At 55.0% G+C, this 13,702-nt stretch overlaps 1 protein-coding gene across 6 annotated transcripts in view; it reads right to left on the bottom strand.

Annotated features, from left to right (window-relative positions):
• Nucleotides 1–276: 276 nt before the first annotated feature.
• The window catches only part of TNS1 (tensin 1), a gene marked incomplete at its 5' end in the record, with an annotated part of 63,077 nt that continues 49,651 nt past the window's right edge, over nt 277–13,702 (bottom strand). For all 6 annotated transcript variants that reach the window (XM_080620558.1, XM_080620559.1, XM_080620560.1 and 3 more), the window contains 11 exons: nt 277–2,243; nt 3,276–3,308; nt 3,656–3,724; nt 3,968–4,136; nt 4,216–4,287; nt 4,390–4,467; nt 5,023–5,115; nt 5,545–5,676; nt 6,337–6,423; nt 7,789–8,651; nt 9,322–9,496. In XM_080620558.1, coding sequence (XP_080476684.1) covers nt 2,099–2,243; nt 3,276–3,308; nt 3,656–3,724; nt 3,968–4,136; nt 4,216–4,287; nt 4,390–4,467; nt 5,023–5,115; nt 5,545–5,676; nt 6,337–6,423; nt 7,789–8,651; nt 9,322–9,496 — 1,916 coding nt within the window. In that variant the 3' untranslated portion in view covers nt 277–2,098. The remainder of the gene's footprint in view (nt 2,244–3,275; nt 3,309–3,655; nt 3,725–3,967; nt 4,137–4,215; nt 4,288–4,389; nt 4,468–5,022; nt 5,116–5,544; nt 5,677–6,336; nt 6,424–7,788; nt 8,652–9,321; nt 9,497–13,702) is intronic.

Raw genomic sequence — 13,702 nt, 5'->3', positions numbered from 1 at the left:
CTCCGTCCGGGCACCCGTGCCACTCATTCCCCCACGCACACACACACATGCACACATACATGCACGCTGGTCACACGCACACCTCCCCGACTTGGGAGGGGGGCCCCACGCCTCTTCCCCCATCCGTATTTTGCCTTGCTATGGATTTTCTTTAAACGTGCAGGTGTTTCCCCGGGGCAGGGGAAGGGAGCGGATATAATGGGGGAGATACGATGCACAGAAAGCAATATGGCAAAAAATAAGTATTTTTGGAGTGTGAATTTAACCTTTTTTCCTCCTTAAAATTTAGTTAGCTTACAGTATATCATTAGTATAGCTTGTATATATATTATAGCTATCAAGGCAAGGGTGTTCTGAGGGAGAAAAACTCTCCGGTGGGGAGAGACTGCAGTGCTATGTTTCTAGTTTTTGGCCCCAGTAGACTATCTGGGCCACCTTGCACTGAAAACTTCTCCCAAAAAGCTCTTGCAGGAAGGTGGAGGGGAGGGGGATATTTGCAGCACAGGGCTCAGCAATGACCCTGCAGCTCCAGCCAGAACGTTCCTGTGGCCCCAAACCTGCATGTGCAACTGAAGCATCCTCTGCCCCCTCCCCAACTCCATGGGCTGGGACCTCCGCCACTACTCCCACCATTTCCCCCCTCCACAGCAGCACAGGGGTTCTTCACCCCTCTTGCTCCCTGATTGACCCTCCTCACCTTACAAGGCAAAGGGAAAAGCTGACAGCACTGAAGCCACTGCAAAACTACAGTGCACTCAGGGGCATGAGCCTCCAGCCAGATGGTTTTGGGGGTACATGCGTGACAAGCAGGGTGGCTCTCGGAGGACCTGTTACCTCCCCACTGAGCCAAAGTTACCCAGCAACTGCAAGTCCTTTCCTTTTTTGGATTTATTTTTTTTTTTAAATTTTGTTCCTTTTTTCTCTTTTTTTTAACGTGGCCTCCAAAATAAAAGGAGAAAAAAGCACCTGAGTTACTTGTAGTCATCCGCCTTTCGTGCAACTTGAACATCCATGCAATTTAAAAACCGCTTGCATGTCTCCAAAGAGATAGGGGTAGCCATGGGTCAGCTGCTTTGCACAGGGAACCCACCTGTGCCAGCATCCGCTATTATTATAATTATTATTATTATTATTACATTGTTTTTCTTTCCTTTCTCATTTGTTTTGTTTGGGTTTTGTGATAACGTGTGACAGGCCACAGGAGAAACAGCCAAAGAGGACTAGTGATGGGAGAGGACTAGCGCATCCTCTGGGGAGGCTCCCATGGAGCATCTGCCTTCCCCACGCATGGGGCAGCAGGAGCTCCCCCCCACCTCCTCACAGGCTGGCAGGCACAAGCACCCTGGGGAGGTGGGGAAGTGCTGTGACCCCCTCTCTGGGTGGGCTCACAGCAGCTCACCTGCAACCAGCGCTGGGCTCTGGGTCAGCAATGGAAGTCAGCCCATGGCTGAGCTCCCCAGGGACAGGATGGATCAGGACCAAGCCCCCCCACAGCCCCAGCAACTTGCCAGGCTACCAGCAGGTTTCAGGAGAACCAAATGGATAAGTGAGGACCCTCCACTGCAGCCGACAAGGGAAGGTTTCTGAGAGCATCTCCTCCAGTGTCCCAGAGACCCAGCCACGTTGTTATCTCCTCCGGGTCGTTTCAAACACAAAACAGACATTCGCTGATGGAGCTGCTGGGATGAAGCATCGGTTTTGCCGGTTGTCTCTTCTTTTTTTTTTTCCCAGATGGAAAACAACCAGTCATGGTCTTGCATTTGGTCTCAAATGGATGTCAGGACCATTACGCCAAAAGCCTTCGCTTTGGTCACCTTCTCTGCGGTGGGACATGCATCCTGTCTGGCGTGACTTTGTGGTTCTCTTACATAGGTGGCGTGGTTTTGGTTCCTCTATGTGTGTGTTTGGCTTGTGTTGAGTTTTTAGGGGCTCCACTGGCTTTTAGGTTTTTTTGTTGTTTGCTATTTTCCTCCAGAATTCCAACCCTTTTTTTTTCCCCCAATTCACTTCCCTCTCCCACAATGCACTTCCTCACACTCCTTCTCGGATCAACTCCAAGTCCTTCTCCAAAATTCAAGAATCACCCGCAAGCACCAGCTCATCTTTTCTGGCCAGAGCCAAGCATGACCCTGGAGACAAAGTTGACAATGGCTGCAGCTGGCTGGTCTGGGTCCAGCTCAGCAAAGAGATGGCAGATGTTGTCTGTGGTGCTCCCTTGCTTCCTGGCCACAAAGCCAAAAAGCCTGGGTGTAAAGAAGACAAGAGGCTCAGTGAGGCTTGCCAGCATTGCTCACCCAATGACCACCACCACCCTCTTCCAGCATGGTCCTGTCCACCTCTTTAACATCCACCTCACACAACACAAAGCGAGACATCCCAAAGCAGACTGCATGAAGACCCATCTATTCTTCCCTTTGTTGTAGTTTCCTTGAAGGCCAACACTGTCTTTCTATCAATTCTTGGCCAAACCGCCCTTGCTCTGCTCATCCCTGCCACCCTCCCCATAGGCCATCCCCAAGAAGCATCCTTCCAGATGATCACTGCATTGCCTTGGTTTGTGTGATGACTCCTGAAACCACAGGGGTGTGATGGGCTGGCCACTGGGGTATACCCTGTGGGGTCCCATATGGAAGGCCATATGGGGACAATGGGGGCTGGGTGAGATCGTGTGGTTATTTCCATCTCTCTCCCCCACTGAATAAAATGTCCCCTTTTTTTCTTAATTAGAACATGCAAACTCAAGTTATAAATACAGGGAACAGAATGTGAGACAGGCCCAGGCCGTGGCATTTCTAATTGGGGAGGGGAAATATCCCAGCAGCTGGACCTCCTAATAAAAACCCCTTCGCTAACACAATGGCTAAAATTAGTGGGAATTTGCCCCTGGAAATGGGATCAGCCAGCAGCTCTGTACTCCTGTGGGTCAGAACAAGGAGGACAGGAGGAAAGGAAAGACCTGGCTGGTGGCTCACAGGCCATCAGCATAATCCCTGGCTCTGCTTCACAAGCTAGCTCCCACAGGCTCCTCTGGCACTTTGCAGTTTGGTCAGTTCAGGAACGGCCATGCCTGCTCTAACTGGGAATTTGGGGATGAAAGATGCTTCCCGAGTCCTCATTCTTGGGTGAAACATTCCTTCAGCGAGGAGCTGAGCTCATCTGACACACAGCCAAGAGGCTGCCCTGCATGGTGCATCTCCCAGCCAATGCTCAAACACAAGCAGGAGCCACCCTGACACCCTGGGAGGAATCAGCTGGGAAACACAGCAGATACTTACTTGGCTGGGCCGCTGCCATCGGTTTTAGTCCACCTGCAAGGAGAAGAGGAGGTGTGAGGGATGGTGCATCCTGCACCCCACAGAAACAGGGCCATTATGGGGGGCACCACACCAATGCTGGAGGGCCAGCCTGGCTTTGCACAGGCTTGGCTCTATTGAAAAAAACCTGATGCACCTCTCTCCCAACATGAAGATGTTCAGAGACACCAAGAAGTCACCAGAAGTGGTGTTGCCCTACAGTATCCAAGGGGACCTTCAGTCCCTGCTCTCCACAGAAGCAAGTGGGACAGAGCAAGCAAAGATCCTGCTCCAAGCAGCCAGAAGCCTGGGGGAGGGAAAGGGGCAGGGGACATGTGTTTGCCCCAGGTTAGGGCACTCACTTTCGTTCCTGGGGGTCCAGGTTGCAGAAGGTGACGGTGTTGAGCGGGTAGTGTCGTCGGAAGAACAATCTGAAATACAAGGCAGGGAGTGTCAGGGCCAGCAAGCCCCCACCTCTGCCCCACCACAGACCAGCCCCATCAGCAGGGACACTCCCATAGGTTCCGCTAGGATGTTTCAGGAGTCAAGGACAAAGCCCAGCCCTGCCTATGACCAGGTTCACGCCACCCAAGGACATCCTTCATCAACACACTCCCTGGATCACAGTCCCATTGGCTCTGGAGACCCAGGGCCGTGGCCATGGGGGCTCTTACTTCCTCTGGTTGTCAGTTAAGGTGATGCCTTGTGCGGAGACTTTGAAGTGGACAATGGTAGCAGTGGGCGTGGGGTCGGCCACCAACGTCTCAGCTACAGCCTTTGCAATGGCCTGGGGGCCTGTCAGTGACTCCATCTCCACTGAGTTGATGAAGAGGACATTGCAGGCTGGAAAGGGAGACAGCAGGCATGGGGTCAACCACTGCTCCAAGCTACATTGGCCCCATGACAGCCCCTCTCTACTCACCCGCGCCCTGTTTGAGGAGGTCTGTGGATGAGTTGGTGGCTGACGTGGTATCTTTCTTTTCCTCCATGGGATCTAGAAGACATGGGATAGTTACTGCTGCTCCCTGCTTGGAAACCTACCCCATCCTCATAGGCTGTGGGGGCAGATGTAATCCATTCTGGTCTTGGCTCTTACCTCGGTCAGGAATGACCAGCTTGCAGGGCAAGGCCAAGGGCATGATGGAGTGCTGGTACACCAGAGCCGAGAGACAGCCTGGGGAGAGAGGGGAGATGATAAGCATAGGGCTAGGAACACGGGTTTCCCTGGTGTTAGGACATTGTTGCTCCAGCTGGATGGGAGCAGACTTTTTTTACTGGATTTCTTCACTGTGGTCCTAATGCCACACATGGCAATTCCTCTTACTGAAACCACCATGCCCACGGAGGGCTCAGGGAGGTAGCAGAGATGCCAGGGCTACCTTAGGAACAGGAATGGGGCAGAGGTCCTGGTGCAGCGCCTTGGAGCACATTAGCCACGGGATAAATGGAACAAGGTGGGGAGGAGTCCCTGCCCTCCACCCTGTCCAGCAGCATTATTTTTCCTAATGTGTGCAGAAAGGTATGTACCCATGCATACAGGCACATTTGTGTGCATTCATTTGTGTGCATGACCCCTGAGGCTCCAAATGCCCACAGGGCTTGGTTACACAGGGGCAAGTAATGCAGTGGGGGCCCTCCCAGACACCTCACAGCTCCGCTGTGATAGTCCAGCAAAGGCAAGGCTCTCCCGACCTAACCACGCATGTAGTAGCGCACTGGGGGCACTCACCAAAATGGGGCTCATTGGGGCATCCTTTTAGTTTCACACCCCGTGGGCTGGTCTCGATGAGGAAATGTCTCACCAGCTCATTGGTGATATCTCCTGGGAAGAGATGGAATGTTCTCACACCAGAGCCACCCTTCTCCAACTAATACTCGGTAGCCCCACACAGAAACCAGTGTTCCTGTTGAAGGGAGGGGTCCCTACCACTCAGCACACCCTCCTCAAATCCGGCCCTTTGCACAGGGTCAACCCCAAACCAGGTTCCCCCATGCTGCTCGTGGGCTGGGGAGGCTGTGCCCATTTCACTATGCCAAACCCAAGATTCAGATCCCCCAAGTCCTCCACAGCTCAGGGTAGAGGGTGTCTGGTGCTTCCCTGTGCCCTGGGAGGGGAGGGGTGGGGGAGAGGGATCCTACGACATCAGCACATATCCAAGGGCACAACTGGCTCAGCAGACACAGCTGCCCTCTCGCCCTGGCCAAACGATGGAAAGCATCTCAGCGTGGGATGGAGAAGGGCACACAATACCTTTCTTGTTCTGCTGCATGACCGTGGGAGGTGGAGAAGCTACTTTCATGGCAAGGCCGTAGGCTCCCCGGAAGGAGTGGCTGTCTCGGATGATGAAAGCCCCCGGCTCCCTGTCCTTCAGCAATGCAATCGCTGGAGGAGAGAACAGGAGACCTCAGAGCCAGCATAGTGAGAGCCAACATGACCTTCAGAACCAGTAGGTGTGGGTCAGTACAGGGCATCCTGGCTCCATGGCCTTGCAGTCAGACACTGCAATGTTACTGTCCCCCCTGCACATCTGTGGATGGGGGTCTCAAGTGGGTTTGTGACCAGGAAGAGGGCTCATGTACCCCCAGGTCCACTGCCCTTGTGTGGGCATCTCAGAGGAACCATTCCCACCCAGCCCAGCTCTGAGCAATTGAGCACTGGAGAGCAGAGCAGGCAGGCACCAGGGACCAAATGCTGGAACCATGTCCCTGAAGATACCTTACCTCCTCCTGTTTTAGCCACATCTCCAAGACCCCTCTGAGCTCACTCAGTTCAAGACCTGAGTGCTCTGCACCCCAAACTGCATAGATCCACTGCACGCTGCAGGGACCAGTGTTTCTCCACCAAGGGAAAGGCTGGGGTGAAAGCCTGCAGCTGAGCTGGGCTTCAACCCCCCTCTGCAGTGGTCTGAGCATCCACAGTACACCCTCACTCCCCATCCAGCCTCTAAGGGAAATCTTTATGAATCCCTGTGATCCCAGATACACCTCAACTCCTGACCATGGCTCACTCAACCATATGCTTTGCCCTGTGCCATCTACCCACCCTGCTCCCTGGAGATCTCCGGTTTGTACCAGTACTTGGAAGTGTCCTGCACAAACTTGACATTGGCACGAGTCTCAGGGCTGATGTCTGCAAGGAAGAGAAGACAAGAAAAAAGTTAAAAGATGCTTATCTAAAACTCCACATGACTTTTTAGCAGATCTAGCTAAAGCATTAATACCTCTACCTCCTTTCAGCCCCAGCACATTGGTTTAACCTCAACCCAATCCTCCACACCCAGAAAGGCTGACCATCACCTGGAGTTTATGGGGACTGCTGTGCATCTAAAGCTAAATCCAAGCACAAGGGCCCTTGAAGGGATGTGCATTTGATGAGTTTCTTTGCCACACAGCCAGAAACAAAATGGGAATTCATCATTTTAAAGGAAGCTGGCCAGGTGAAATGAAGGCTGTTGGAGGAAAGAGATTATGTACAATCAAGAGGGTGGTGGGAAGATCTGACTTTAGAGAACCTTCACTGCTCTCTAATGTTCAAGATTTGGCTCATCCACCCTAAAAATAAATTCCTTCCCTGACCTTTGCTCTGTGCAGAGGAACTGGACAGGTTGACCTACCCTGGGGAAAGCAGCCCCAGCCCCATTCTGCTTCACTCAGTGCCCATCAATAGCACAGCCCTGACAGGAGCCAGTCCTCTGGCCATGAAGCTGTCACTTTGCTGGCACAACATTTCCAACCATCTGCTTGCCAAAAAGCCCAACCAAAGAACCCAGAGGGCCAAACAGTATCTCTGCTGGAGACGTGTTATCAGCCCTCTGCAAGCTAGTCACCTTCAGAGGGACGGGAGGCTCAATCCCCTCCCCAGCCCACTCTCTAATGGTTACAGGTTTTAATTGCTCATGCTTCCCTGCTGGGAAAGGTCCCCAGCCATGGGGAGTCATGGGGCTGGGGTGGGTGCCAGTGTGCTCACAAAGGGCTGCCCACTCAGCTGCGAAACCAGCCTGGCAGCCAGAGCCACTGCTGCCCCACAGCTTTATTCCCCTGATTCTATCAGTCCAATCTTGGCGTCACCAAGGTGTCCCGTAACGGAGCCAGCGAAGGCGTTCCAGGCGCAATGGCACCCAGGGCACAGCACACCATTTGAAATAAGGAGGTAGAGCCACAGTGGGGTCTCAGCAGGGTAAAGCCTGCTGGGAACGGGGCCAGGAGGTCAGCGCATCCCCACAGCAGAGAAAAACTGCCTCTGGGTGCTTTGATCTCCCTGCACACAACTCTGGGCGCTGCTTATAGCAGCAATGCCGGGTCAGTGCTTTTCCTGTTTGGATTTGCCAGAAAGCACAGGAAATGGCCCAAGCTGGTGCCGCTGGTGTGTGGATAGGCAGGAGGGGTAAATCAGGACACAGCTGCAACCACTTCCCCACTTGCCGGTGAGGAGGAGGAGGGAAGAGAGCCCTGGGCAGGGCAGGGGGACACAGGAAACTCCAAGGATATCCCTTACCTGGCATGGAGAACTTGGAGAAGTCCGGCAGGGTGTGGAAGGTGACAGCGCTCCCACCGCTGGGGCTGGACATGCCGCTGGAGAGGGGCGAGGACGCCTTGCCATTGACAGTGGCGTAGTTGGGGAGGCTGTTGGAGCGGTCCCCGGCCGACATCCGCCGCTTCTCCGGCAGCGCGGGCTGTGGTGTGGGGCTGCTCTGATGGTACGCGGCCGAGTCCGGGGAGGAGGAGTGCGGCGTGCTCGTGCCAGGGTAGTACGCCGGCGAGACAGGGAAGGATGGCGTGGAGGGAGGCTGGTAGCCAGAGGAGCTGCTCTGCCGGGACAGCGTTGGGCGCCTCTCATCTGGGCTGGGGTAGCCATACAAGGGGCTGCCGGGGGGGACGGCTGTGGTTTGATGCCTGGCCAGGCTGGGGCTCCCCGGTGAGGCCACCAGGTTGCCATGGGCCACCACAGCATGTCTGCCCAGCCCGGGGCTGCCAGGAGCGCCGCTCATGCCAGGATTGACGGCTCTTCGCCCGAAGCCAGGGCTGGGTGGTGTGTTGGTAGCCACTGTCCGGTGCAGGGAGCGAGGGCTCCCTGGCAGGACGTGAACTCCTACCACATTGACCTGTGGCTGCGGACGAGCTTGGGGGTCTGGCTGGAGGGCAGCGCGGCTATCGGGGTAGTCAGGGCTGGAGTACGACGAGCCTGGGACCCCACCTTGGACCATTGCAAAGGAAGACGGAGACGAGTTTTGGTAGCTGCTGTGAGCAGAGGGCATCTGCAAGCTGACAGGTGACCGGTAAACAGGCTCGACTGATGCATGGGGAGGTGTAACTGTGCCATGGGGGCTGCCATCTGAGGGGTAGCTGCGGAGGGAAGTTCTGAGGAGATATGAGGAGAAGGAGAATTCAGTTCCACTGCTCATTACTGCTGCTGGCTGGCACCCTCCTGCAAGTGGTGCACATGGAAACTGAAGCACTGTGATAGTGAGCTGCTCAGTTGTTCAGAGGCAATGGTAGGATGAGTCCTGCCAGCTGCATGGAAGCAGCTAGAAGCAGCTTTAGCTCCACCATGCATCCCAGCTCCCTCTCAAAACACAGCTCCCTGAGAGACAGAGCCTTTTTCCAGCTCCTCTCCTAGCAAAACACTCAAATAGTTTCTCCCTGACAGCCTTGCCAGGCTGGGCTGATGCGGTACACCTCATGGGCAGGGTCAAGAAGAGACAGGGATGATGGCTCCATCACACCACAGGGGACTGATGCTCAGCCTAACCCAGTGCTAGGGTCAGCAAAGACCTCATCTCTCCTCCCACCCTAGGGGCCAGGTTCTCAGCAAGATGCTGCTGAGATCTGTTGACTACCAAGTGATCACCAAGTGACCCAACTTCGTGTTGCCAGGGCACTGAACAAATGGTTGGCCAGGACCCCTAAACCTTACGTGCAGAGACAGGGGTTCTTGCAAAGGCAATTTCAATGTGGGAGCAATCCTGTGCACCCAGCAGGGTTTGACCCCGGCCCCACCAGCCCCAGGGACCTGCTCCCAGTGCCTTACCCGTCCACACTGTGAATGGGGCTGCTGGTGGAGACAGGGCTGGGGGCAGTGAAGGAGTTGTTGAAGGTGCCATTCCTGGTGGGCACCTCTGGGCCCATGGGCTGGGTGGTGGGCAGGCTCCCTCCCCTGCCTGTCGTGGCTGTGCGGGCCACGGACTCAACATAGCTCCTGGGCTCTGTGGCAAAAGAGAAGGGGAAACAGATGAGCACACAGCTCACTTTGGGAGAGGGCCATGCCCTTCCCAGTATCCGCATTTCAGCCAGTGAAGCCACTTGAGCTGAGCTCCTCCAGCTCCACATTTTCCCCATCCCTCTTCCTGCAGGGGCTATGCAGAAACACATGGTTCATCCAGACCTTTAGGTTGCTCCAAGGGGTGCTTGAAGATCCCAGCCTGGGCACAGGGAGGGAGGTCATACCCACCTCTTTTCCTGAGGGGACCAGAGCACATGGGACCACAGTTCCTTCCAGTGCCACAGCCCCTCCACCCTGCTCTGAGTCAGTGCCCCTCCCTGCCTGGGATGCCACACAGCATACATTGTGCTCTCTGCTCATCCTCAGACCCCAAAAATAGAGCCAGTGACACTGACCAGCCTGTGCTGAGTCACGCGGGACTCATGATGATGACCTGTGGTCCCTGCCCTGTGCGGCCCACCTCTGCCAGCCACCTCCAGCAACAGACCAGACAGCAGCTCCAGATATTTCCACTGCAGCATCCAAAACAGTTACTCCCAGCCCAGCTTGAAACCAGAGCCCATGAGCATGACCAAGAACAGCAATTTTCCTTTGGAGCTGCCAAGCTGTCCCGTGCCAGGAACAGTGGGCTATGCTGGCCATCACCAGCCACAACAGCTGCCAGACCCAGCCCTCCCTCCTCCCTTTCCCCTCTGCCTCCTACTCCATCCAGGCTAGTCCCCATCCCTACGATAGCCCTTCAGCCCCACCAAAAGCTGTGCTGGAGGAAGGGACTGCTGCTTCAGCCCTGTCCCCTACAGCTGTGTTACACCTCAGCTGGTATGTGTCACCCACTGCCTCTGAGCTGGGGCACAACGTCCTAAGCAAGACCCGCTGGCGTCAAACACTATGGGCTGGGCATCCTTGCAGGTAGCCTGGCTCCAGGTGAGCCATGCTTGAGGCAGTTCTGCTGTAGTAATTAGCATGACAAACATTACTATTATTATTATCATTATTATTATTAGTCATAACAGTCAGGCTCTGGCTAAGTCTGCCAGCAAGCCAGCCTGCTCACAGCCAGCAATGCCAATGCATAGCTCCATGTTCAATGCCAGACTGGGAGGCTGCAAAGAAAAAGACAGTCACAGGTTTCCCTCCTTCCCCCACAGCATCTCTGTGCTGTATCCGCCTGCAGAAAGAGGAGGATGAGGCCATCCTTTGGGCTGATCTCCCTGCCCAGCCCTGCTCAACCACCCCAGAAAAGATGTGAGCCAAAACCAGACCAAGGACCTCAACGTGGGCTGGGTACCAGCATCCGAGGCAGCACATGTGGCTCTGAGTGACAGGGATGAAGCACTGCCCAGGAGGACACCCCAGGAAGCTGCGAGAAACTCATTGCCGCTTGGGTAATTAAATTAATTTCACAGCTACTCACTTTTCTCCCCTAGCTGCCCACCCCAGACTAAAATTAGCCAGACAGCACATATGAGTCAGCCTGCAAGAGATTAAGACCAAAGGGCTGCAAAAATGCCAGCCCCTCCTGCAAAGGTAGGGGCTGAAGCGAGGCAGGAGACGGAGGCTCAGGGAGGGGGGACAGCATACGTGTGCCACAGTGAGGCGTGGGGCCATGAGCACGGGTTGAAGTCCATTGGTTCAATATGGAGAAAAAAAACTGACGGAAAAAAAAAGACGAAGTTTCAAGGCAGGATTTTTTTTAGGTTGAAAAATCTGATCTTGCCTCCTGGTGGTTTCTTGGAAGAGGCTCCGGAGACAGGAAGATGGTGGGAGAATAGAGAGGCTGTGAGTCACCAGGGAGGTGGGCAGCGGTTTGAGAATGCTGAATCCAAGCTGGGCTGCCACTCGGGCCAGGAATCACCAGCGCTGCGACTGCGCAGGGCGGTTGTAAAGCCTCCTCAGAGGTGGCAGCCAGACCCCAAGCCTCTGCACTGCCAGAGCATCCTCCAGCCCCAAGCACAGCCCAGCAATGCAGGCTGGGGTCTGCTGAGCAGGGCCTGGCAGGGCAGGGATCCTCTGGGCTCTGTGCCTGGGTGCAGAGGGTACCAAGTCAAAGCTTTGTCAAGACAAAACGCAGGTCCCCCCTCAGGACTGCAGATTTAACGCCCCTAAAGCCATCATATTATTAGAGAGAATGAAGCAGAGCAAGAGGCTGGTAGTGGCCACTCAGCTTGGGCAGTGTGGGGTCACTGGACATTTTTGCTCTGGATCAACCACCATGCATGCAGCTGAGTGCCACAGGAACAGAGAAGCAGTGCAGCCTGAGCTCCTGAGGGTTTGGTGAGAAGGAGAGGTGATATTTGGGTGTTTGGAGGCTTAAAGCTGGACAAAATGGTAAATCTGGGGGGGACCTAGGAGGGAAAAGCCTGGTTTTATCACAACTTTTCATCCTTCAATGCACCCAAAAAGCCATCGCTGAAAAATCAGCTCTGGAAGCAGAACATTTTCTTCAAGTAAACACTTCCTTAAATATTATACAACATTCACGTCTGGGTTATGTGCATTGAGGAACTCCCAAGCAGAAATGCTGACAGCTCCCTGAGCCACGAGAAGCATCACAAACTTGCCAAAAAGAGACATCCTCTCCCCAGAACCCATATTAAACATACAGTTCCCCATTCTGGCCTCAAGGGCCCAAAGTTCCATTAAAAAAGAAAGCAAAACCCAACAACTGTCAGACTGCATGTGGCGCTCCAGGGAATCACACCCGCTCCCAAAGCCTCTGTCCCCTCCAGGAGATGTGCCACCCTAAAGCACATGGTGCCTCCTCCATCAGCACAGCCACTCCTGAGCTGACATCCCAGATCAGCCCCATCCTTGGCATCCAGCGGGAGGCATGGCCCAGGGACAGGCGAGGTGGCGGGAATCTGGGCAGCCTCCCGGCTGCAGGAGGATATGCACTGACCACCGGCGCTCTGCCGCTGCCCGGCCCCTGAGCCGGCAGCACACTGGTGGCCTCTGAGCCTGCTGACCTTTTGTGCTGCGCTTGGGTTTATTTTCGGTCCAAACAGCAGCAGCAAAGCCAGAAGGGGAGGGCAGGATCCCAAAACTGGGGCTGGTGCTCCCAGTCCCTGGCAGCCTCATCTGAGGCTGGCCACAACATGCCAGCGTCCCCAGCATGCCACCAAGAAGGATGCCATACACCGACAAAGAGCTCTCAGCCCACATGGATGATTGCCACCTAACATGACAGACCTCCAGGTCCAATTTGGACATCAGGGAATCCAACCACAAGACATGATGTTCCCCTTTTCAAAAGGAAGCAGATGGACAAGACTCAAGCTCCCACATCCCTGGGGAACAGTCCAGGGAAGGCTGCTGCACAGATAGTCAGAGCCTTCCCTGAGCAACAGTACCAACAGTGAGGATAAGAGGAGAAAAGAGAAAGAAAAGCCTTTCTTACCTTCTCCAGAGTCAACGCCCGCCTCCCCTTCTACCTCCGGGAGATGGAGGGGCAGGGGAGCAATGGGAGCGGGAAGAGGAGGATGAAGGAAGGTGTGAGACAGAAAGAAAATCAGAGTTAAGCAGCTTTGCCTTGCTCAGGCAGGGGCACACAGAACACAAAGGAGAGATCCACACCTCCCCAGCACTGCACCTCAAACTGGACCCCTGGTCTCAGACACCCCCAGGTCCACCTGGGGATCCCAAAGACAATGTCCATAATCCAGAAGGCTGGTTTTGGGTGAGGAAGAGGAACAGCCAAGCAGGGCACCACCATGAAGGGCTGCTGTGAGAAGTCCAGCAAGCACCAAGAAAGCATCAGCTCAACCTTGGGGGCAGACCAAAAAGAGTCTTGCTGCGCGGGCTCAGCCAGGACTCGTGCGCCCCAGGCTCAGCTGGGGTTTTGGGAGGTTACACTCAGCCCTGAGATGGTCCAGGAAAGGGCCCCGGTGCTGGGGAGCAGCAAGGTCTGGCTTGACAGGCTGCTCTGGGACACATCCACAGAACAGCAGGGCCTTTGCATCTGGGGACTGTTCTCCGGAATGGAGAGGGCTCTGGACACTGTTCCAGCTGACAGGCCTGGCTCCTGGAGAGCAAACCTTCTCTAGCTGTGCTGGGGAGGAGGAGGATGGAGGGGCTGAGGGAGGGAAGAATACGAGGCTGGGCAGGAGGCAAGACCTGAGGGTTATCCACACTCCACCCCTGAAGACCCTGCTGAGCTGAGACCCCAGGGCAGCACTGACAGCCCCCACCC

This window comes from Psittacula echo (genome assembly GCF_963264785.1).
Source record: "Psittacula echo genome assembly, chromosome: 6".
Classification (NCBI taxonomy): Eukaryota; Metazoa; Chordata; class Aves; order Psittaciformes; family Psittacidae; genus Psittacula; species Psittacula echo.
This window is presented reverse-complemented; position numbering and strand designations above follow the sequence as displayed.